General features: G+C 38.6%; 2 protein-coding genes across 3 annotated transcripts; one reads left to right on the top strand and one right to left on the bottom strand.

Annotated features, from left to right (window-relative positions):
* Positions 1-841: 841 nt before the first annotated feature.
* Positions 842-14,593, bottom strand: betaCOP (Coat Protein (coatomer) beta). The gene is made up of 19 exons (XM_053744626.2): positions 14,433-14,593; positions 14,094-14,185; positions 13,560-13,789; positions 13,278-13,447; positions 12,717-12,924; positions 12,133-12,270; positions 11,383-11,581; positions 10,936-11,081; positions 10,048-10,188; positions 9,144-9,302; positions 8,404-8,501; positions 7,574-7,758; positions 6,695-6,885; positions 6,201-6,330; positions 5,074-5,223; positions 4,587-4,748; positions 3,954-4,099; positions 2,385-2,474; positions 842-1,626 (listed from the first exon to the last, which is right to left on the bottom strand). Exons 2-19 carry the CDS (start codon positions 14,182-14,184, stop codon positions 1,384-1,386), a joined length of 2,877 nt encoding a protein of 958 aa, XP_053600601.1. The 5' UTR covers position 14,185; positions 14,433-14,593; the 3' UTR covers positions 842-1,383.
* A 410-nt stretch (positions 14,594-15,003) lies between these two features.
* On the top strand, positions 15,004-25,857 carry LOC128669661 (uncharacterized protein). 2 transcript variants are annotated; one of them, XM_053744628.2, is made up of 12 exons: positions 15,004-15,565; positions 15,931-16,060; positions 16,459-16,713; positions 17,319-17,440; positions 22,705-22,834; positions 23,290-23,426; positions 23,902-24,010; positions 24,587-24,757; positions 25,040-25,163; positions 25,258-25,360; positions 25,448-25,554; positions 25,682-25,857. In XM_053744628.2, exons 1-12 carry the CDS (start codon positions 15,150-15,152, stop codon positions 25,819-25,821), a joined length of 1,944 nt encoding a protein of 647 aa, XP_053600603.1. In that variant the 5' UTR covers positions 15,004-15,149; the 3' UTR covers positions 25,822-25,857. The 2 variants fall into 2 exon arrangements, with proteins under 2 accessions (XP_053600603.1, XP_053600604.1); XM_053744629.2 differs by having other exon boundaries at positions 25,451-25,554.
* The last annotated feature ends 78 nt before the right edge of the window (positions 25,858-25,935 follow it).

Below are 25,935 nucleotides of genomic sequence, written 5' to 3' on the forward strand. Positions count from 1 at the left end.
TATTACTGATAATATGTGCATAGTCAAAACATAAAAAAAATCGAAATCCAAAATTTATCCCAAAAAAAAAAAAAATTGGTTATAATACTTGGAGTGTGCCATCTGACTACTACGCTTCATACAAGGTACAATGCAGCGATTCACACAAAGTCGATTTCCATTGATAAATGCAATTCTTTTTTATATTTCTTTATTTTTTGACTATGCCTGGGTCATAATGCACGCGACAGCCTCTCACTGACACGATACACTAGTGAATTGAAATAATTGAAGTTTCAAACTACGTCCATAAATTCATTGATATTTTGGGATAAACGCAAACCTCAATATTCAATTTTGATTTCTCACATGATATAATAGGGTATTTAATATTTATATATAGTGTGTAGTCTTTAATATTCATATATATATAGTGTATGTTTAGTGTATATAAATAACTAATATATGGACAACACTCAACGGCCCACGCTAAGTACCAAGCTTGTGTCGCGGATCCGATGGACAAAAACACCCAGAGCCGCAGACAAATATTTGTGATCACAGGTACAAATATTTGCCCGCGCTCGAAATTGAACCCATCCAGATAGCTAGCGACTACGCCCGCTACTACTATTATATATATAAGTCGCGTCTAAACTCAAAAACTACCGGACGGATTTTTGTACGGTTTTCACCAATAGATAGTGCGATTCCTAAGGAAGGTTAGATGTATAATTTATTATGATTTTTCCCGAGCGAAGCCGGGATGAGCCTCTAGTTTGATATAAATGTATGTAGATCCTTTGACGATAATTAGTATATCAGACTATACTTTTGGGACAAAAATGAATAAAATATGATATAACATAATCAATCAGAATATTTATTTGCCAATTTTATTTATCTAACAACTAATAGTACTTAAGAAAATAGAAACAATACTTTATGATAATAATTATTCTATGTTTTCAATATTATAATAAAAGAATTCAAGATAAAACTAAACAGTAAGTATAAACACGAGAAATGGTTAAAAATATATTATTCTATGACGTCTGTTCGTTTGATTGTACACACGTGTTGAGAAATCCAATTTTATTTCATGTTAAAAAGTGACTATTGAGTCATAAACATTTGAATAAGAAAAACATTTTGTCAAATCGCATTCATTCTTTCGGCATTTCTTCTCAGCAGTGGTCGTTCCGAAATGCTAGTAGTTTGTAGCTTTGATGAATATCATTTAATTTAGAACATGACGTGAAACTGTGCCTGTGAAGGCCTAATTTCTGAATATTTTGATTTTGAAAAAAAAAATGCAGTATATCTGTTATTTTACTCTTTACAGACTGTAGTGTGTTATCTATATATTTATTATAATGTGGCGTATGTTACCGTACTCCACGTTTACGCGGGTGTGGGCACAGGATTCTGCGCTGGTTTCTGAATTGGCGTTTTCTGCATCAGGTTGATCTTGTCTCCCAAACTTAGCGCCATACCCTGGCTCTTGGCGCGGATGCGGACGTGGCCGCCGACGGGCGCGGCGCGGTGCGGCGCGACCTCGATGCTGAGGTTGGCGAGCGCGTCCTCGCCGAACACCGAGCGCGCGTACAGGTTCGCCGCCATGAACCCGCACTGACCCGACAGGGCCTGGCGAACAATGTCTCACTATTATAACGCTTCACTTCTATGTATGTATGATTATATAGTATAGTGAGATGTATGTATGTATGACAGTGATGTCGTAGTGACGTCACTATTTCAATATCCCACATTGAGTCAATAAGCATTCCTAATATAACCTAAATGATAATTAAAAATAGTAAATCATAAAATTGATCAATTAAAGTGACTTTAAATTATTGTGTGTGAATATTTAAGATACTTCAAACATTTTATTTTTTACCCGGTAAAAAGCCTATTGAAATTCTCAGTTAATGTTTATCTTGTCTATGATTTTGTAAACCAAAATGTCTTAGTTAATATTTATCTATATATCATTATCACATATTTCTTAATTGTTTGCATTTTTCTTATATGGTCTTTGTATGAACACTGTTTTCGAATTGTAGTGTAGATCGTAACCTTATAATTTTACTACTATGTATAGTTTTACTACAATTTGTTATGTGTATTTAAATAAATAAATAATAGAAGTGAAATGCAAACCCGCACTAAGCCCTCTAATACAGCTACTTACTGAAATAAAATAATGTAATTTGTCTCAAATAAATAATGTGTTTGTTTTCGACCCAAAGAAAATAAGTTAGAAAAGTCATATTTGATCCAAATAAAAACGGAGCCTTCCGTCTTTTCCGTAGCAAAATTTATTAATTGCTAACAATGAAAAAAACTTTATCCCTGCTATTCATAAAAACATACAAAAGTTTTGACAAGAGCAGACGAACCTTATCAGGGGTGAGGCACTTCATGTTAGTGGACATCAACAAATGCTCCAGATATTCTCTAAGATCCGTGATATTCGTATTAACAGCCACCTGCAAAGAGAAAAATTATCACAATCCATATATTCTTATCGTTCTGGATAGTCAGGCTAAAATATAGTCTGACGATGCAGATTTACGTTAAACGCTACATTAAATCTGGTTTTGGATTCGATGAAGTTACGACTACTAATGTGATGTATGTATGATGAATGTACATACATATGTATGACAAGTTTTCTATTATTATTATTATATTTAAGTATTTTATTTCACACTAGCTTTTGCCTGCGGCTTCGCCCGCATGAGTTATTCTGCGAAAGCGGAACACAATCTTTCACGCCCCATTTTAGTCATTTTAGTCAAAAATACTACCTTATGTTTGAACGGGGGCCTTTAACTATATGCATTCCAAATTTCATCAAAATAGGTCCAGCGGTTTAGTCGCGAAAGCGGAACAGAAAGACTTTCGCATTTATAATATTAGTATGGATGTCTGTCTGTAATCAAATCTTGCATGTTAAATGTCACCTACTCCGCTTGTCCTACAAAGTTGAAAGTTTCCACGACCCTTCAGTTTCCACGACAATCTATTATTAAAAGCAAGATCTGATGGTGCACCCTGGGTCGACTTCCAACGAGGGGACTCCACAACGGTATACTACACGGACATGAGTATTTTTACACGCTTTGAATAAAACAAGACCTCTCTGACGACATTAAAAAATTGTTTAATCTTATGAAACTATCAATATATATTTTACGTATAGTTATATTTATTCAACATTTTACTCCACAAATTACAAACAAATATATACAATTGGACTTAATTATTACTTAACTCTACTTTTTCTTTGTCCTGGATTAATGTTTTACTGGCCACCGATAAAAAAGAAAGTTGTTGTGGTATTCTAGATTTAAATATTTTTTCTAACAATGACAGATACTAATATTCCCGCCGATTGCTTGTATGTGATATTTGATAAATTCATTGTTATTTGGGAAAAGTCAACATAATTTAATTTAATTACCAGTACTTATAAATAATATTTTTTAATTATGCCAAAAACATTAAAGGCAAATTAAAGGTTAATATTAAAGACCCTATTAATACATGTGAGAAATCAAAATTGAATATTATCGTTTATCACCAAAGTTATTGAGGTTTGCTTTTATCCCAAAATATCAATGAATTTATGGACGTAGTTTGAAACTTCAATTATTCAAATTCATAGTTTATCGTGTTTTCTCGCTCTCCCGTACAATTACCCTGGCATAGGCAAAAATAAATAAATAAAAAATAATTGCCAGAATTTATCAATGGAAATCGACTTTGTGTGAACCACTGCACTGAACCTTCCTTTACGTAGTAGTAAGGTATTATAACTCTAAGTATTATAACCAATTATTATATTTTTTTTTGATAAATTTTGGATTTCGATTTTTTATGTTTTGACTATGCACATATTATCAGTAATAGGTACTGAGAGCCCCATTTTTTTTTGCATAATTAAAAAAAATTGGTGTCTATACCTTGTTCTCCCATTCGAACTCTGCCCACATCTGTCTGAAGTCGGCATCGCTACAGACTGCCGGTTGAATGTAGTCCACGATGTCGATGTGAATGTCGTTCAGTACGACGACGCCGCGGTCCATCGAAGCGCTGCTCACTTCGTACACTGTAAAGAAGAGTAATGTCAATCTTTCATTTTCGCGGTTGCATTCGGGTCTGCAACGTTGCCGCGAAGACCGATGTTAGTGTAAAAAATAAAAGTGATGTTTTAATGAACAAATTTTCTTAAAAAGTTTATAATTAATATTTTATTTTCAATTTATATAATTTCTTATAGGTTTTCCTTTGTAAGCTAAACAATTATAAGGCTCCGTTTTTTTAAAAAAACGTTATATTTTTTGAGAAAAGATGTGTACAAGTAATATTATAAATGTGAAAATAATTTTGTTCGTTACTTCTTCCGCTTTATCTACTCAACCAATATTTATGAAATTTAATATACATATAGTTTGAAGTACGAGGACGGACATTAGAGTACTTTTTATCATAGAAAAATAATGCAAGCATGCGAAATACACGCGGGCGAAAGATAGCCTGTGATAAATTTCTGGTGGTGATGGAGAAACACGAGTCAAACAATCCAAACAGCTCACCGATGTTGCCGAAGATGACGGCGTTCTCTGTGGAGGCGACCTTGACGTGCGCGCGGATGCTGGCGTGCGCTCGCGGCGCCAGCACCGCCGCCGCCGGCCGCTCCACCAGCCGCAGGTCGCCCAGCGTCGCCAGCTCCACCGTGCAGTTTTGCAGGGTGTCGTCTGATTTAATAGGACACAGCTTCAATTTGCTACTTTCCAACTCATGACTACATAAGTCATATTAAATAAACTTAGCACGAATCCTTTTTATTTAGTTACTAGACGTTGCCCGGCGCTTCGCTCCCGTGGGAATTTTGAGATAAAATATAGGTTATAGTAATCTTGGATAATGTGCCTTTCTAATGAGAATTTTTGAAATTAGTTCAGTACTTTAGGAAATTAGGGGGTAATCCCCCTCAAACTTCCTAAATAAACAGTGCTGTATGAGCGAAAAAAAAATTATTTTTTTTTTACACAAATTCCTCGGGAGAACACACAAACTCACCGGTCTGGTTGACGATGAGCACATCCAGCACGATGTCGTACTGGTTGACGGACACGATCGCCTCCGCGTACACGGGGTCGGAGAAGCCGGTCAGCTGCGCCACCTTCCACAGCTTGCCGCGCTCCGGCGCCCCCAGCTTGGAGCTGCGGCCTGGCGACAATCCTGCTGTTACCGCACTGTCTGACTGATTGCTGCGTGTAACGTGTGAAATGTAACAGGAGACTACCGTGGCTGCGTCCCCGCATAAGGAAGTATTTTATGCAGTCGCTAATAAACCAATGTGAAAGACGAGACATCCGCGTCGCTGACGTTGGAGCGTCTACAAAGGAGTTGCCAAACGACGCGCGCATATATTTACGATACACGATCATGCCTACTGCAGAAATAAGTGTTGCGATTGATTCATTTATATTGCCAAAGGAAATAATTCTATTCCATCCATATCATACCATTAGTTTCAATCTCCAGCAAACTACCTTACACCTACGTACTAGTAACTCGTATCGATATTTTTATTATAATTCCCACAATAACCCTAAAGTGCAGTATATCGTTCCTGTATTGTGGTAACTAATTGGTTCTTATAGTCGAATATCGAATGCAGGGCAGACGTGATGGGGGGGGGGAAGATTAATAGCGGGGTTGGGGGGCGCTCACAAGGCCCTGTGACGCGTTGGGAGCTAATGAAGGGATGTTATGTTACTTTTGGGAAATAAAGTATTGTTTCATCTCATTATTATTTTCAAAAATAAGTTAAAAAGCATGTGTGCATGACATGTATAACAAATCCATTTCAATCAAGTATTATTACTAAAATTACATTTTTGCCACAAGCTTTTATTATCAAGCATTAAATTCGTGAAACCATGTCCATGTTGTAATTGACGAGTTCCCACGTTGGGAGCCGATTACGAAGTAAGCAAATTCAAATTCAAATCATTTATTCAGAAATTAGACCTTCACAGGCACTTTTTCTCGTCAATTTTTATATTTGTAGTTATTTCTCACAAGCTACAAACTACTGGCATTTCGGAACGACCACTGCTGAGAAGAAATGCCGAATGAATGCCAGCAATGAATTATGTACAGCAAACGAGATCAAATATTGACAAAATTTACATATATACCTTGCAAAGCCTTGGATAAGGAAAGCTCAAACATATCGTGGTGGGTAGAGGCCGCGCCCGCGCCCTGTAGCGCCAAGAACTGTATTCCCGTCTCCACTGATACAATGCGATCAGTTTTCTTTGGCTCCTCCTGTAACAATCAGATATTTTCATCTGTCACATATTTATAGATATTGAATAAGAATGCACAGAGTTGATGCTCTACCGATCCTGATTGCGTGAACATATTTAGGGCAAGTAAATATTAGACGAGATGGAATGACGAACTGATTAGGGTTCTAAATAAGAATGACTAAGAATGACGTGAGAAACTGGGATACAAATCACCAAAATATAATCAAACTAGAGAAATAAATAGTGAAATTATTAAGTTAACATGAGAACTAAGCAAATAACAAAGTCAACGCATTTGTAATCATAAATTAAACTTTTTCACGTAAAATTTTAAATTGTATAGTATTTCTCAAAACACGAGGTTGACCTAATTAACCTACCTTATTGGCGTCGGGCAACAACTGCGGCGCCGCGGCGTCAGGTAACGCCAGTAAAGCAGCTAAAGCTCCTCGAGACGACTCCAATAGAGCCTTTTGAACCACGGCCGGGCGTTTACAAGCCGCCGATAGGCAAATGGCCGCGTGTTCTGTATCGTCTGCCGTCAGAGCCGCTTGGGAACCGCTGTTGTTAGCTGCAAGTTTATTTGTATGTTGTGAATACGATTAATTCGCGCGATTAAAGGACGTGGGTATATCGTTGTCCTATTTTTCCTCGTATAAAGTTAACTAATTGGATTAAATTCAAAGACAAAGAATTTTAGTCAGATATAAAATCTTCATAGGCACTTTTTTTCAAGTAATATTCTAACTTAAATTATATGCTCCCCTGTATTTTGACTTCAATTTTTATTTATTTTTTCTTTAGCTGTAAGTTTTCCTAAATATAAATAAAGCTACAAACTACTAGTATTTGAGAAGAAATAAAAGAAACTCATTTAAACAGTATTGGTCCCTATCATGCACGCTAGAAGGGACAAAATACACAGAAAGTACAAGTTGTGTGGTAGGTAATGTGTACCATAGCTAGCTAGAGGGACAAGACATTCAACAAACATATCGTTTACAAACAAACCTTGCGACTACCCACCACTAGATGGCAGTGGGTAGTCGTACCAGTCATGTCAGACGCCTTTAGGCAGCTTGAATTAAATCTGACATGTGTAATAAACAATTATGAAAAGCAATAAAAATAAAAACATTAATACACATACTGATTTAAAAAAATTGAAAAATGTCAAATAAAATTTAGAGAAATTATTAATATAACACATATTCCGGAGGGATTCTTAGCACACTCGAACACTATGACGATGAACAAACCTTGGTTGATCTTGTGGGAGGCGAGCAACGCCGCGGCGAGATGCATAGCGCGGGCGGAGTCGCGGGCGGCCGGCAGTCGCAGCGCCAGCTTGGCCAGCGCCGACCACACGCACGCGGCTGTGAAGCCCTCGCCCTCCGACAGCGTCTGCCACAGCGCGGGGCCCGACCTCTTGCTGCCGGTCGACCTGGACAGTGGACAGGGGACAAATTGCTATTTCACTGTGCAAAAGTGTTATGTTACTAACAATAGGTTAAGACTAATGTAATACTGAAGCGGTGGTGGTGTAATGGTTAAGACGCCCGCATGTGGATCGAATCCTACTCGTGCCACAAATTGAATAAAGAAATTTGAATTTGAAAATTTGAATTAATGTCGCACATTCTTTATACGAGGGTACAATTCCCGCTCGATATCAGATTTTTTGAAATTATTATTTTCAAAATGTACAAAAGTATCTAAATAATCAAACACGATACTTTAATTAATCAGCTTTAATAATTACACCATTTACAAATTTTTTTATACACTTAAGTATAAATTTTCCAAGAAAATAAAATAATACCCACCCACAAATCAAACTCGCGTCCAAGAGATCCGTACCATCTCTGTTACTATAAAAAGGTAAGCGTTTGTGACTTTGTGAGTTTGTATGTTTGAAAGTACCGAACCGATTTCAATAAATCTTTCACCATTAAAAAGGCACATTATCCAAGATTGCTATAGGCTATATTTTATGTCAAAATTCCCACGGGAGCGAAGCCCCAGGCAATATCTAGTTATCTATAAAAACGACCAAAAAACACCCTGGAAAATCCTCATTAATACTCACGTGGGCAAGTTGAAAGCCGACTGAGTGGCGTAGGTGCCGTCGCTGGTGACCAGCTGGCGCGGGGCTGAACACTCCTCTTTCTTCGCTGTCTCCTGCTCCTGTCACACGAATATACGACACAGCATAATTTTCATTGCGAATATATTATGTATAAATAAGACCTACATTTGTTAATTGTCGTACTTCGGAGAAAAGGCCGCGGTGAAGTTTGTTGCGCCGCTTCTTCTTCACCTGCGCTTTGGAAGCCGGCAGTAGACTTAGTTTAAGTAATTTTTTGACGTCAATAAGTGATGTATGTCATCGTAAATTGAATAAAGAATTTTGAATTTGAATTGAATACTAGTGTGATAATATATTATTACGTTTGTCGAAATTTTCACGTGCAATCAAGTCAAGTTGCAATGCATGTACTGACGAATAAATTGAATCCTCAGGATATATTCTTTTCTATATATTCGTTATCATGACAATAATGAGAATTTTATGTGATTGCAGAAACGTGGTTGGAATTTTAAAAATACCATTTATTATTACATCTGTAAAAAAACCAGCATGACTAAGAAAATATATAATATAATAAAGAAAATATATAGGTATAGAATCTGTTATGATTCGCTAATACAAGAACGATCGATGTACGGCAGCAGCAAAGCGCGTAGTGTGCTGCTACTTTCCCGACGGATGATCGACACTGATTCGAAAAAAAACTGTTGTAGGAAAGAAGGAGATAACGATCTTACCTTCTCCGGATCATTGCCAGAAACGCTAGGAATGATGCTGGCCAACACGTCCAAAGCTGCAGAGGCGCGGGCGGGCGTGTCAGCGAACTCCGCCAGCAGCCACAGCGCGGAGCGTGCTATTTTACCGACGCGGATGTTCGACACTGATTCCAGGAGTTTCTGGGGAGGAAAGCGAGAAATTAGTGAAACACATAGTGTTACAAACTACGCTTACCATAGGTGGACTGCATGTCTGTTTGTCCGGAGCTCCGCGAAGGCATGGCACCATGACGTCGGCGGCGGCTGTACCTGATAGATGTGGTCGCGGAGCTCCGGGAAGGCGGCGGGTGTACCTGATAGATGTGGTCGCGGAGCTCCGGGAAGGCGGCGGGTGTACCTGATAGATGTGGTCGCGGAGCTCCGGGAAGGCGGCGGGTGTACCTGATAGATGTGGTCGCGGAGCTCCGGGAAGGCGGCGGGTGTACCTGATAGATGTGGTCGCGGAGCTCCGGGAAGGCGGCGGGTGTACCTGATAGATGTGGTCGCGGAGCTCCGGGAAGGCGGCGGGTGTACCTGATAGATGTGGTCGCGGAGCTCCGGGAAGGCGGCGGGTGTACCTGATAGATGTGGTCGCGGAGCTCCGGGAAGGCGGCGGGTGTACCTGATAGATGTGGTCGCGGAGCTCCGGGAAGGCGGCGGGTGTACCTGATAGATGTGGTCGCGGAGCTCCGGGAAGGCGGCGGGTGTACCTGATAGATGTGGTCGCGGAGCTCCGGGAAGGCGGCGGGTGTACCTGATAGATGTGGTCGCGGAGCTCCGGGAAGGCGGCGGGTGTACCTGATAGATGTGGTCGCGGAGCTCCGGGAAGGCGGCGGGTGTACCTGATAGATGTGGTCGCGGAGCTCCGGGAAGGCGGCGGGTGTACCTGATAGATGTGGTCGCGGAGCTCCGGGAAGGCTTGCAGCGCCGCGCGCAGGAACAGCATGACGTCGGCGGCGGCGGGCTCGCTGCCGTCGCCGAGCAGCTCCAGCAGCGCCGGCGCCACGCTGCCGGCCACTTCCGGGAACTGTGACGAGTGACAGCTGTCATAAGATACCGCGGTGGGGGCTAACGCGTGCGAATTCGTCGCTGGGGATGCTGTGGGCGAAGAGCGAGTTAGCATTTCACTACTCACCATCGAATCGATTCGAAATGAGACACAGCGAACCAATCACATTGCGCCATTGTGACGCAACGACAACCACACTGCAATGTGATTGGTTCGCTGCGTCCGGATGGTGAGAAGTGAAAATGCAAGCCCGTACTTTGCCATTTGGTGTGGTGTGCTCAGTTTTCGAACAAAATTTTATTTTGCGGATGTGAAGCGCACATAACATACACACCTCACAAACGTCACTGTTTTGTTGACTCTCGGTAGCCTCTATTTAACTCTAATTAGACTAAGCAAAACTAACAATAACGTATCATTTTTGTTGTTGAGATAATAAGAAATATATAGTGTAGCGGGAGCAGCAACAAATGGAAGATCTTCCCGTCAAGCTAGGTGTTGCGCTTGGGGAACGCCGGAAAAAAACATACTATCATACTAAAAAAAAAAGCAATAAACCGTTGGCAAAATCTATAAAAAAAAAAAAACGCTAAGAGTACATAAAAGCTGTCTGTATGAATGCGATAAACTGAAAAACTATCGGGCGGATTTTTATACGGTTTCCACCAATAGATTGTGTGATTCCTAAAGGTATAATACTATAGTTTCAACCGAGCGAAGACGGGACGGGCCACTAGCAAATGAAATAAATAGCACACGACCAACCTTGAGGGCAGCTCTGTGCATGGCGCGCACCAGCAGCTGGCGACACTTGCCCGCGTCCTCGTGGCCCGCGCTCGACGTCCGCGTCGCCTCCTTGCGCAGCACTGACACCAGCTCCTCCGCGTGGCGGGAACTCACCAGGTCCAGTGCTGAGAGGTAACATTTTCACTGAATAGAGTAGATGCTACCAAATCAGACACATGAAAAAAATTTAATGTGTTAAAAAGAAAAAAGTATATAGAGCTCGTATGACAGTGGGGGGCGCACCAAGACTCGAAGTCAAAAAGCGACTCAATTATACTATAATGTGAACTAAAAAATACTAAACATTTCAAAATTGATCTATTCAAGTAATTTAGAACGTAAGTAAAAGAACGTAGAAGTTTCTAACTGGCGAACCGTCATACCACATGCTAAGTCGCGCCGTTAGAGAGAGAGAGAGAGACTGACCCAGCTGCAGCGTATGTCTCCACACGTCGAGGTCGGAGGCGGCCAGCACGCGCAACACATCCATGGCCAAGTCCGGCAGCGCACGCGCAGCCGCCTCGCCGCCCTCCGCCCGCAGCGCCGCCAGCCGCCCCACCACGATCAGCTTCACGTTATTATCGCTCTCTTTCACTATCAGGTCGATGTAACACGCCGCCGCGGCCTGATAAACATCATATTACATTTTATTTCGGACCTGTTTCGACAGTTTCTGATAAAATGAAGTATTGTTATCTGACAAATAAATTAGCTGTTATATAAAGTTAGCCGGTTAGCCTTATCCAAAACCTGTGAAACACAATTTTAACGCTGTTTGATATGTTACATATTAGACTATCAAATATTTTATCCTACAGTCAAAGCAATAGTAAATAGACATTTATTGAGCTTGTATATAGCACCGAATACCTCATCTTCTTTCCCACTGCGCTAGATTAAGATTCAACAAACACAAATTAATAATAAAAAAATAAAAAATATTATTCAGTCGTGTTTTTTATTCTTTTGCGCTTTGGACACATAAATTCATAGTAGAATTATATATTAACGGAAGTTAGCATGAACAAATTTTTTTTTGGGTTATGTGAAACATGCAAATGTGAATCCTACATACATTCTCGACATCACTCTATCCCTAAAGTGAAAGAAAAAATCTTAGTCTAAGTCCGCCATATCCATTATCTTTGCAATAAAGTTAAATGAATAGCCACTGACCTTAATGGCGGCAGGAGCGCTGGACAGAGTGACGAGAGTGCCGGCGGCCTCGTAGCGAACGGCGGGGCTGGCGGAGTTGAGGAGCCCGTACACCGTGCGGATGAAGCGGGACCGTTCTGACGGATTCGCGTGGCACACCTGACGGCAACATATATTATATTTTCGAAAAATTCAAGGTCAATATGTGGCGACATCTCCGCCGCTGACGCAAAAAGTTAATATCGACACTTAAATTCTAAATGGTAGTAGTTAGTCGCGTCCATTTTAACGAATATGAAAAAAATGTTATCAATCTCAGTATAATGTTTATGCGTCTTGGCGCAAAATGTCCTTTTCTTACAATGTCTGTTTCTCATAATGTCCTTATATCATAACGTCTTTTTAATAAAAAAACTGTTTTAATCAGTTGCTTATCTAAATTTTCATCAAAAACACACAAGGATATTTTGAGAAAAGGCCATTATGAGAAAAGGATATTTTGAGAAAGGACATTCTGCGAAAGGAAATTTCGAGAAAAGGACATTATGAGAAAGGACATTGTGAGAAAAGGACATTTAACGCCAAGGCGTGTTTATGCCGCTCGCCTTATAGATGAGCTCGACGATGACGAGCTGCAGGATGTCGCCGAAGCCCAGCACAGCGTCGAGGCGCGCGGCGAGGAAGTCCAGCGCGCGCTGCTGCTCCGCGTGCAGCAACATGAGGAACGCGTTGCGCTTGCACGACATGTCCTGCTCACTCTCCAGGAACGACGCCACCAACTCCGGGGCGTCCGGGATTAAAAATTCGAAGTTGCTGCCGACGTATTATTTGTTAAAAGTCTGTCATATTGTAGTTGTTCGTGGCTCCATAGGGTGAAGCCGCGAAACTCAGGGCTAGCATAAAAAAGAATGGTTTTTGAGTACAAAAAAAAAACAATAATTAACGTGCCTTCTGAACCACAAACACCACGTGCTAATGTGAAAATGTCAAGAACCCTAGATGCCATTGGATGCAGTTCACAAGGGTCTACGACATGACAGCCAACGATAATTGATACAAGACCGTAGAAGAAATGGAAATCTTCTAGTGTCAGAGGCCAAGATTTACTTTCAATCATTCCACCACAGTAGCGTAAATAAAATGCCACTTTCTTTAACAAAACTTACCGATAGATAGTAAAGATGGCCAGCACAGCGTTCCTCCTGACATAGGAGTGACGGTGGTCGAGGCAGGCCCTAATAGCTGGCATCAGAGGCTCCAGCAGCTCCGGTTCCTTAAGCTTGCACAGGAAGCGAAGTGTGGAGCCGCGGATGAACTCGTTAGGGTGTTGCAAGTCCTAATAGCATGTACGAAAGGTAGAAACTTAAATTAGATTAAGAAAAAAGTAAATTCATGTGAACATCTGAACTTTCTTGTCAATATTCAGAGCCATTAAAAACATTACTCACTTTTCTGTAAGCATCACACACGAGAATCATCTCCTGCATCAGTTTTCCATCCGCTGTTGTCTTGGGAACAATCTCCCAGAAGATCAGCAACAGCTTCTTTATTGTGTGGTCCTGCAGTGGCAGCACAAACCGGATGATGATCATCAGGAGACCGGGGATCTTCTCCCCAGAGAGGATAATGCTGATTGTCTTCTTTAGGGCTTCGATCTTCTTCTTTGTATCACCCTTTTCTGTCAAAGTCAAAGGGTTGTTATTATTTTCTAGTTGAGGATGCCAGTCCAGTGAGTAACATTTTGAGACCATTTCCCCCATGGTTTGATGAGATATAAATGAAATAATATTTCTCCAGAATACAAACTACAACTTACCTTTTTTTTTTCTAAATTTCTACATAGATATAAGTAGATGCACATGCACATATGGCCACATATAATAAATGGTAGTATACATTGGGTCAGATTGGCAATGTACAAATATTGTATGCACTGTTATAAAACTTGATTGAAGAAAATTCACAGCATTTGGCCAACTCACCCAGGTCAAGTTTAAGTTGCATTTCATTGTAAGGCTCTGCATCCGTCGGGAAGTTGATGAGCGTATAGCATGGCTGTTCTATGTTAGCCATGCTGAAACAAAACATCGAAACAAACTCAGCAATATAACTTCTGCCTGACAGATTCTAACCTAAATATGTTTTGGTATTATTTATTGCAAATTGGAAAATAAATTACAAGTGAAAGTTTAATTATAAATCTAAATACATTTATATCCAACACTAGTTTAGCAAAATTGAATCATTGTTTATTTTATTTACAATATAAGTATCCTGAAACGTCCGGTATGTGAACATTGATTTCAGTAACAATAACCAACCTGTATGATTATATTCGGTTTTGAATTAAATAAAACAAAATGAACACTTATATTTAATTAAATTAGATAGATAATAAGCGAATTTAGACAATTTACAAAGAAATATTGGACAAAAATTCACTTCATACGTGTCCAACTACCTACAACAAGAACTTGTCATTGAGACATTTGTAGTGCTGGAAGGTTTACATTATTTTATAACTTTTCAATCATAATCAATATAGACTAGGTACTATCTGTTGCAAGTAACTTCGCGCGCCAATTTGTGTTTGACCTCGGGTCACTAACTAATCTATTCTAATAAAGCCATGAAAGCGTTTGTGGATTTTTGCAATAGTTAAAAAGTTAAAAATAAAAATGGAAGTATTCTTCTTTCTCCACAAGTGTATTTATTTCAACTTGTATATTATTCAACCTAATGTCTTAGCATTTTTAATGTCATTTTCAAGATAATAATAATTAAATAAAACCTAAAAGTGTTCGGACACCAAAGAAATTAGTATGAAATTAGATTACGGAGTTTATTGATTTTGATTTGATAGTTGATTGATTGTTGCCATAACTATCTCAAACAGCTGTCATATCAGTCCAGTTAACTTGACATTTCATCGATTGGTTTGGTTTTTCTTTACGGAGCGAAGAACTAAAAATTGTTTATTTTATTGTTCATTATAACAATAGTTTTCCTGCAATCGTAATATAGAATATACTTCCATTATGGATATCCTAATAACGCTCTTCTACTTGCTGTTCTCGATTTGTGTTATTTACCCGCCCACGGAATTCGTGGCAGCCGGGTTCACCATCGCGCAGTTGTTCGAAAATTACTTGGGGTCAGAAAATGTTAATTTTATTGGATACCACATGAAGAGGATTACGATAACTGCTCTGATTCACACGATGCTACCTCTGGGATATGTTTTTGCGTTATGGTGCGGAGGCGAGAGAGGGCCTTGGATGTTATCAGCGGCAGCGGCCACGGCGATCATACCGCTGTTGATGTGCTACGAGTTGTTGTGTTGGTGGGAGTACGACCGCAGGAAGCACCCGGCCGTGAAGGCTCTGCTTTGCTACACTCAGCCCGGTCAGGATTGGAGGATTACTGCTGCTGACATCAATATTGAATTTAGAAGGTAGGTGAATACTTAATTTTAATGACATATACCATTTTGACAATTAGTTTCTTTTATTGTATGTTGATAAGAATATTTCCTGCTGTGATACTAAATGCAATAAAAACCTTGTTGGAATATCAAATCACTTTTAACTGTTAGTGTTCATGTTGTTTAACCTTTGAAATCATTTTCTAGTTTCTTAATTATATGAGTTTTACTCATATAATTAAGAAATTTATTTATTTTAAGATAGAAAATTATTTATTTTGAAAAACATATTTTATTGTAAATAATTTATTTCTTGAATAATGACTCCACAGACGTTGTCTTGGATGCTAGTCAACAAAAGATTACAATTAAATGTAATTTTTTCACTCCCCAAGTGTGGACAAGGTGTCCATAGCCCTGACAGCAACAAGCAAGTTTGTGGCCACCGAGAACTGGTTGATCAAAGTGTCGCAGTACAGCGTCAACATTGTGAAACAGGGTGACTGCGCTTTAGTGGCCACAGCTGTATGTATCATTATTTTTAATATTACTTCTTTTAATGCATCCTGTTTAAAAAAAAGGGCAATGCGGGTAAAATTTTGTGGGAACTTTTTGTTAATTTCAAACAATGTGTGTCACCAACATAAGCAGCTTAGTTAACATTTTTAACACAATGTTTAATTTGTTACCACACTATTATCACTGCAATGGAGAAAAAAATCTATGTGACCTATTTGTTTGTACCTACTCTTAATGAATCACTGGTGATATTGATTTTTAGAATGTTATGTATTTATGAATTCCTCTAACATTTATGTGGCCCTTAATTAGAACAAAATCTGTTGTGTGGTTTCAAACAAAGCTTAGAAACAGACGCAAACGGCGACTTTGTTTTATATTATGAAATTATATTCTGTTCACAGACAGACAGCCATAACCTAACACCAACTGGTGAAGACGAAATCCAATACATAAACATAGAAGTGATCCCCTCGCGGGATGATGTAAAGCGGTTCACATTCCGCATCTCCACAGCAGCATTGAGGGACTTGCAGCCAAGGCTGGTGAATCCGGTGCGAGTGCCGGAGCATATCTCACTGTTGCCAACCTTGATCGAAAGATTTGTCAATGTCTTCAAGCAACATATCGAGCAGAATCCTGTGTATTATGTTGATCAGGTAACTTTTGTCTTATTTAAATACATATTTTTTATACATTAATTTGTATTGTAGCTAGAAAATGATTTGTCCTTATATGTATATTTATCCCTATATATTAAAGAGGTTTGGATGTGTGACGTCATTTGTTTCGTAGCACCCAAATAAAGAAATATATATTCTGATTTAGGTAAGTAATATCACTTACATGGAGCTAATACTAAAAAATTATCTATATTCTTTCTGTGTATATTTTTTTTATACCTATCACTTTGAATGCATTTTTGGGCTTTGCCACAATTGGGCGATCTTTTCTGCATCGAAACATAATTATTTGTACCTGTTTTTTAACATTTCTTGGTTGGGGACGCCAGGGCAAGCACCAGACAAATAATCGGTCGCCCACTTTGCGACCATTTCACCCGGTTCCCCGAGATCCCCTTTTTGAGGACTGATGGCCCTATGTTGGCGGCCATCCATTAAATCTATCTTACCTTTACAGATCCTAGGTAACTGCCCTTTGAGTGTTCTGTCTTTTGAGATCACCTACCTACATTTACTATAGTTCTTCTTAAAAAGATTTTTATTTGACATATAATATTAGTATGGATAACAAAATTTTTTAGGAGTTGGAACTGTGTATCGGCTGCATGCAGTCCACGGCGGACGTGAAGATATCCCGTCGTTGTCTGCCGCCGCCGCAACACTTACAGGGCGGCCCGCCGCAGTGTCAGCAGTGTAATTGCAGGTAAATTGTTTACATAAATTCCTATGCCTTTCCTATTTTATTTTTTTAGTTTCTTATTAATTGACTGTTACCATAACCTAACAAAAGTTATAGTTCTGGATTATTTTCCATTTCTTTAGTATTGAAACTAGTATATTACTTACTCTCTCATTCCTTCATGTTCTCAGCTTCGTTCTGGGTAGTGATATTTTAAGATTCTGCTGTGATTTTACAACCGGTCACCTGCCAGACATCAACCATCCTTGGATTCATCTACAAAGCCCCATTGACTATTAGCCGTTTTGACTAAATCCTCCTGAATCGCGTACTAATTTTCGAGATAAAAGTACCATATGTGTGGTTAATAAAAATTGGGTCAGCCGTTTGAGCGTGATGAAGTAACAAACAGTCGTAAACTTTCGCCTTTATTGGTATTATTCCTGAGAGGGTGTTCCCGTCCGCCAGAGTGCTGTGGTGCAGCGCGTGCATAGCGCGGTGGTGGGCGACGCGCGCGCAGGCGCAGGCGCAGGAGCAGTGGCTCGCGGGCCGCTGCTCCTGTCCCGTCTGTCGCGCCGTCTTCTGTCTCCTCGACGTGTGTCCCGTCTCGCTCTCCGCCGACAGATAGACCCGCGACCCGCGACCCTGATAACTGTCTTTTTCGTGCCGTTACAAACCTATGCTTTTGGATGTCGGTCGAAGCTCACGTTTGGACTCTTGAGTATGGGACGAATGCATATATTCAGTTTTATGTTTGAAAGTCCCACGCGGCAAGATGATATTCATTGAATTGCCTTTAAAGCTCCGTCTGTAGACGTAATTTGCATTGACGAGAGTTAACAGCGAGCAGTCACCTGATTCGTTGTCAATGTAAAGTATGTCTTCAGAGAACGCTTTAAAGCTCATTTTTAATCGTCATATTCTTGCCGAGTAGGAGCGATCTGATAAATGCTATGATCTTAGTATAAGACAGTTTGACTTTCATTAGGTCTTTCATAAACCAAAAACTCGTCCAGGCATTTTTGATCCGTCTATTGAGTTCATCGTCTTGCCTCCAAGAAAGTGACAATTTGTCCTAAATAAAGTACTCCTGGATGTATGCAGTCTCACAATTTTAATAATTTGTCTTTGACATGCCTTTAAAAAAACTGTAAATTGATATCGTGCACTATGCACATTCGAAAGCTTTTTTTCTTATCTTTGCCAAAATATTAGGTACATGCCAAATTGCATTTAGTTGACATTATTAAAAAATGTTGAAAAATTAATTTCAACAATCATTTGCCTACCAAAAATAATATTTTGGTGACAAGACAATCGTTTGATTTCTATGTTAATATAGTTATTTAAAATATGGGTGCCACTGAACTGAGGTTAACGTCGTTATGTAAGAAAATACGCATAATTACATATTCGCTGCATTGACAGCAATATAGAATAATATAAATAGGTACTACAGGAATTTACGCGTCTTTAATGCCAATTACTCATAGACATAGCGTGCCATTCATTAAAAAGTCGTCCCTATGTAATTTACTATTAAATTAATATTATGTAGGTAACTAGCTGACAGATGAATATAAACATGTGTTTTGATGTTTTACGTCAGCGGTTCTCAAAGTGTGCTCCGTATAGCCCGGTTTCCTCAAGCCATATTTTATTTAAAACTATAAGTCATATGAATATTTTTGAAAATCTAATACCAGTGCTAGTACATATGAAACTAGATTAAATTTTACAAGTTTTAATTTAAAGCTCTGTCTGCTTGGGTTTCGAAATCTTGAAAATAGTTTGAGGACCGCTGTTTTAGGTTATTTAGATAGGCTGTGTTGGATTAACCGTCTAATATTCAAAATTACTGCTACAAATTACCGTCTAAAATTTAAAAGTAATTAAAAAGAAAACTAAAGTAAGTAACCCGATAGCCGTAAATATTGTCTATAGACATCCACAAAACGCTCATGTTTATTTGATGTTTAGTTAAAAATATTAATGATGTTAATGTTAAATGTGATTGATGAAATGATAGTGTATGTTAATTATGAAATTTTAATTACGGTACGTAGATATTGTTATCTTGACTGAAACTTTCTTGGATTTTTGCTGTTTTCTATCTTTATAAACTTTTAATTATATTTTGTAAACTAAAAAAAAACAGGCCATTGATAATACTTATATAAAGTATACTCGAAGTGTATGATGTAATTATGTATGTATTCTAAAAGGGTGCTGTTTTTAATCGCATTATATTTTTGTATATTTTTATGACGAATGATATTATTCAATTTGTATCAAATGTTATAGAATTTAAGCCTAGGAAGAGATGGATGGATTGTGTCAGGGAGGATGTGAGGTTGCTGGGGGTGGATGCAAATATGGCAAAAGATAGAGAATTGTGGAGGGAACAGACATTTTGCGCCGACCCCAGATGATGGGACAATGTAAGGCAAATGATGATGTTATAGAATTTAGGTGATTTATGCTGATAAATGATATTATTATCAATACTGTATTCAGATTTAAATGGCCTAGATACCGGTTACATTTTATTTGTTAATATGAGTAATTCGTATTCTTATTATTCATTCGCCTACCAAGTGTTAAAATATTTTATGAATTTTACTTGATGCTTTTAAGTGTTATTATATATATATGCTATAATATTAATTATAAATAGGTACTTTTTACAAATTAAATCAGAAATGTCCTATGTTTATTACATAGGACATTTCTGATTTAATTTGTACAAAGCGTTTTTACATATTCGACTTAACTTTATTTCAAGTTTTAGTAAATCAATTCTCATTATTTTATATATTTTCCATTATTTTTCAATCTGTATTCAAATTTCTTGTAATAATATTTACTTTCGTAACACACGTTACATAATATGTACATATAGCCAAATGTATGTAATGTGTAAATAAATGGAAAAATTATTGTAATTTAGGTTTTTTGTTTTATTGCAATTTTTGTTATAGTATGTAAAATATAGCTTGACTACTATGACAGCAGGATGAACCGATACATTCCAAATGTGAGCGACAGAGTCAGATGTATTAATGTAATATGATTTGTCATCTGTCACAAAGATCAAGCTGTTTTACAAACTGTAATAAGCAATAGCCACTTTGCACGACACGACAACTTTGTAAAATATAGATAAGTGGAAAGTGGAAAGACAAGAATTATGGGATACAGGCGTTAATAGATATGAAACAAAAGACAAGATGAAACAAAAGACAGATGTCGTATCGTATAGATTGGTGAAATCAGCGGCAGGAAGAGAGTAAAATATCTCAAATAAGTACAAAAAACAACACTTCTTTTTTTGGTCAGTCGTGTAAAATCTCATGGTAGTCTTGCCTAAATGGGAAATATAACAACAACAAAAAGCTAACTAAGTAGTTCTGAAATAAATGAATTGATTTTGATAGTGATATGAGTATAGTAACTTTCCATGCTAGGTGACGACGAATCACGTGACACACACAATGCAAGTGAGACTGGATAGGTGTCGGGACAGACAATCAATATCAGATAAGCATCAATACCCTACTGGCACGACATGACCTTTGACAAATTTACCTTAGGTCCCGTACTGACTATGACATTTTGATATTTCGTATTTAATACTTTTACCCCCGGCTTTTGTAAGAATTTCGGGTTGTCAATAACGAATACAATTTTTGCGTTTAGTTTGACGTCATTATGAAATCAATATGGCGGATTTACTCCATAAATTGCAAACAAAAAGAAATTACCAATAAGTATAAACGAGTGTTGTAACAACTTATGAAAAGGAAGGCAAAAATATGTTAACTATACATATAACTTGTATGTGTAGCGGCAGATATAAAAATTCGATAAATGAAGGAAAACTAAATATTTTTTATTAACAGAGGTACGTGTGTTGTCAGCACCCGCCTTAAAATTGAACGTGTCTATCTAACCCTGGCAAATCTAGACTTATGAAACAAATATCTGAAAATATCCTTAGACAGCTAACTGAAGGGTTAACTACAATTTTCCCATTAACATACATTAACATACCTACCTAATTCTCAAGTTGTAATTTTTACTTACCTGCATTACCTGCTTATAGTAATAATATTTATATTATATTCTAAATATGATTTGACTTAATTCCAATGGACAAGACTGTTTTATTTTTATATTTTCTCTCCAATTCTCATTTCACAAAGTATACTTTCTACTAAATAGGCCTCAACTTGTTATCCTAAATAAAATCTCAATAGTTTTTAACCTGTATTTAAAAGTCACTTAACTCATAAATAATGATCAGCGTAGCATTAAACGCTTCAAGCAAACCATTTAAGACTAATTTATGAAAATCTATATGTTTTTGTAAAATGCAAACCTTTATATTTAATTGGAAAAGCGTCGGATAACTAATTCAGTGGTTTTATAGACCTGGAAAATGAAGGTATCTCCGTTTATTGGTGTTGTGACAGATTTCCTAAAGAAAACTACTCTTCATGGCTTCAAGTACTTAGGTTCGCGTTATTATATTGATCGGTAAGTTTCACAGACTTTATTTTCTTTTCACCCGCGTACAAAACTTTCATTAGGTAACTTAACTAATTTAGGTTAAGGTTTAACTCCTTGCACACTAGCGCCATCTCTTTGCGATAATTAAAAAAAGGTTTAAATAGATTATGTCACAACTTTTAAACAGTCAACCTTTAGGCCATACTTTTAATATCCTGTATAGATTGGTGTGGGTGCTGGTATGCTGCGCCAGCGCATGTAGCGCCGGCGTCCTGTGCGCGGTGCTGTGGGCGCGGTTCATGCAGCGACCAGCTATCGTGGCCCTGAGGGACCTCAAGGACCTGAGTGTCGCCTCCAAAGATATGCCGACGATCGTCCTCTGCCTGCCTGCTGACCAGATAGCTGCGAATGTTGTTACACTCTTGTAAAGTGGTTTCTTTATCCATCACTATCATTTTCAGTATAGATCAACTTCTAAGTCACCTACCCTTTGTCGCGCCACTTCCTAGAGTCCTGTACCATCTTTTCCATCATCGCTTTTCCTACTCTCGCGCAACTCACTATTCACTCGACATTGGAACTTCGGTGCCAGAACATCATTGTCTCTGCTGCCTTTCCGATACGGACGTACCTTACAAACTTGCGATCTTAAGCTTTTTAACTTTTTAACACACGTGTACACATACGTATACACAGATACGTTACAATTCCATACGACCTTGAATGGGATTCGATGTGTACGGGTCTTAAATGTTGTTTTGTTGTTATTGTGGCAGCAAGAGTGTGAATAATGAGACCTGGCTCATATCGACGCTGGAACACGTGATACAGAAGAAGATGGCGGATGAAAATCACCTGAAGATGTTGGATAAACACCTGGATGAACTGGGAATGGCCCTGCCTGATGTTAGTAGTATAGTTAGTAGTATCTAGATAAAAACAAATTAAAAAATCATGGGAGAGTTTCGTCACGCTAAGAAGTATGAGGCGCAATGATACGCGTTCTGGACCTCCGATAGTGACAGTCGCAATGGTCGGTCATTGGATGGGTGACCTAAATGTACACCGAGCTCTTTCGTGCTTTGGAAGGCACGTTGAGCTGTTGGTCCCGGCTGTATTTGCAGCAGTTACCCACTAGTCCACTCCACATCAGTCATGGCCCGTACTTCTTATTCATATAAAGAAAGCCAGTCCGTGGCTTTAGGGCTTTTCTAAATTCGGCCATGATCAGGCAAGGCTTAACATGACTCGGCCAGAATATTCGAGGGTGACCGAGGGAGGGTGATTGATAACGTATCAAAATCAAATCATTTATTCAGAAATCATTTATTTAGTAAACCAGTAATGTTGCCATCCACCAGGCCCTGATAAAGTACTCCCCGGAGTGCCAGGACATTGTGACCTCGTGCCGTTGGCAGAACCATATGTTGCCGTGCCGTAGACTGTTCCGCAAACAGTTCACCGACTGGGGCCTCTGCTGTGTCTTGGATCCTGTCAGGCAAGACTTCCATGACTATTTACACGAGTATCTAAAAGAAAAGAAGTGTTCTTCCTCAGATCTTTTCAGAGTTCATGTTTGTATGTGAGTTTCTCTATTCCACCCACCACGCCTTGTCAGACGACAATGTGTGAGGTATCATTAGATTCCATAGGGGTGACATAGATATGTGTCTTTGTCTCTCATATGAGCCTTCCCGATTTCTTCCGCAGTCGGAATATTGAGCGGCGGAGCCCATGTTCCGTTTTCCTACAGTTTCGTCTCCACTTCACACACTCGTCGGCATCCCTAGTTGTGAAAACATTGACATGCATATCATTCCTGATGACACCAAATCAGCACTTGGGTTTGCTATTCTTCCAGAGCCAGGCGGAAACGGCATATTCAGATGTGCCGTTTCCGCGTGGCCCTGGCAGAATGGAACAAATGTTTAGACATTTGTTTCCTCAATAATAATAAATAAATTCTACTACAGATTACAGAAGAAACATACACGGCGATTGTTTGACCACCTGGAGACGACAAGACGGTTAGACATAGGTTTAACGTGCCGTAATGCAAGTACCGATATTCATGGATGTGAGGTAACAACATAATGGTACTTCTGTTTCCTGTTTGTGTCTGTACCTTGTTATTCATAATACCTAAACATAAAGCATACTTTAAGCTGAAGTATATCTTGAATGCCAAATTTTGTAAAATGCTAGAAAGAAAGAAAATGTATTTTGTATTGTAATGCAATAGCATTACAATACAAAATACATTTTCTTTTGTCGCTATTGTGACGTATTGTCACTATTGTGACGTAACATCTTTCGCTTAAAGTATTTATGCTTTATTTATAACATGGGTTAGGTATACCTACACATGAACTATTATTAGTTTGAGAATCTTGCATATGTTGTCAAGATTCGGGAAAATTGTACCGTTTATTCTTTTCCTAATAGAGCATTCTATCTTTACTTGAAACAATCATAAAATTGCTCAAGTGTAATCTATCTCTTTCTTACCAACGCTATCAATTCCTCTTGCACTTTTTTTAAAACTTTACCCATATTATTCCCTAAGAGTGTGTGGCTTTGTGGAAGTCTTTGGGAGAGCAGTGGACGTCTTGTGGCTGAGTTAATGATGGTGATTCCTAAGAGTACACCTGTTCCCAGCTCCTCACCGTTTACAATGGGGACGTGAATATTGTTCCCCAAGTACTGCAGCAAGGCTCTAGCTACTGGTTCAGGATGACCTTCACCGTGACCTTAGACAACGGCGGCAGTCTGCTCGACATGAACCGTGGTTGTGAATCTGAAAATCGCTATTCCAAGCTGGTTTGCATGGTAAGTATATTCTACCTTTACATGCGTCACAACCTGGCACCCAATCCGTACGTGTCCCAACTGCTCCACTGCCTGTATGATAGCGGAACTCAATGAGGCACACGAAATAGCGATTATATTGGCCAAATACTGATCTCGATATGGATAGCCATTAAGATTTAAAAAAAGAAAAGCAAATCGTAGAACATATTTTGTACGCGTAGGGCAAGGGGGAGCACAGTAACAAGTAGCATAAAGCTTTCATTCAAGAAGATTCTTATTAGCTTTTGTTATATATTTCAGGCCAAATGTCTGAAACAGACATGTGGCTGTTCAGATCCACTTAAGACGGTGTCAGGCGAAGAGGAACAATTACCATACTGCCGAATTTCTCAACTCAATTGCTTGAGGTCTACCAAAACTTTTGGCAAGTAGTCGAAAGCAAATTCACTAGCTTGAAACTGTTGATAATAATTATTTTTTGCTTTGTTTTTCACATTAAATTTTTTCATTTAATACAGAAAATTCTTCATGCCTGTGTCTACCATCTTGTTCAAAAATTTCAGTAGACACTTCGATGGAAACTAACAATATTTTAATGGACTACAATTTTGATCCGCTTTAGTAAGTATACGAATGATTGCGCCACTATCGTATCATGCCATGCCAGCCCAGTGGCGCCCTCATTAATCGAATCTTTTTATAAATTAGCAGCGGTCTGAATTCGTCAATATCCAACGTAGTGTATATAGAAGTTCGTCTGCAAGAATCCAAAGTATTCTTCCTCTTGCCCACGGAAACTTGGCTTACTTTACTATGTAAGTTCATATTAAGTATTTGTATTTTTACTTTAGTGGCTGAGATGATGATTTTTCATAAATGTTTACCTACATGCATCTATGTACGAATCACGTACAGAAACTGATTATTGATTTATTGTTGCAGCATCTTTCGGTGGAGTTTTCAATATGTTTCTAGGAGTCGGTCTGTTTAGCGCCCTTGAATTTCTGTTTCTTATCATTAAGCTTTTACTGGCCTTGAGAAAGTCTGCCGAGATACATATTCCTGAAACCCACTACCATTGAAATAAATCTATAGATACTAAGTTTTGTGTATTTTAATATTGTATTTATTTTATAGCCTTGCAAACGATTATTTAAAAAAAAAATAAGTTCCCACTCCTATCTCCTACACATTGA

Source organism: Plodia interpunctella, chromosome 4 (genome assembly GCF_027563975.2).
Source record: "Plodia interpunctella isolate USDA-ARS_2022_Savannah chromosome 4, ilPloInte3.2, whole genome shotgun sequence".
NCBI classification, from domain to species: Eukaryota; Metazoa; Arthropoda; class Insecta; order Lepidoptera; family Pyralidae; genus Plodia; species Plodia interpunctella.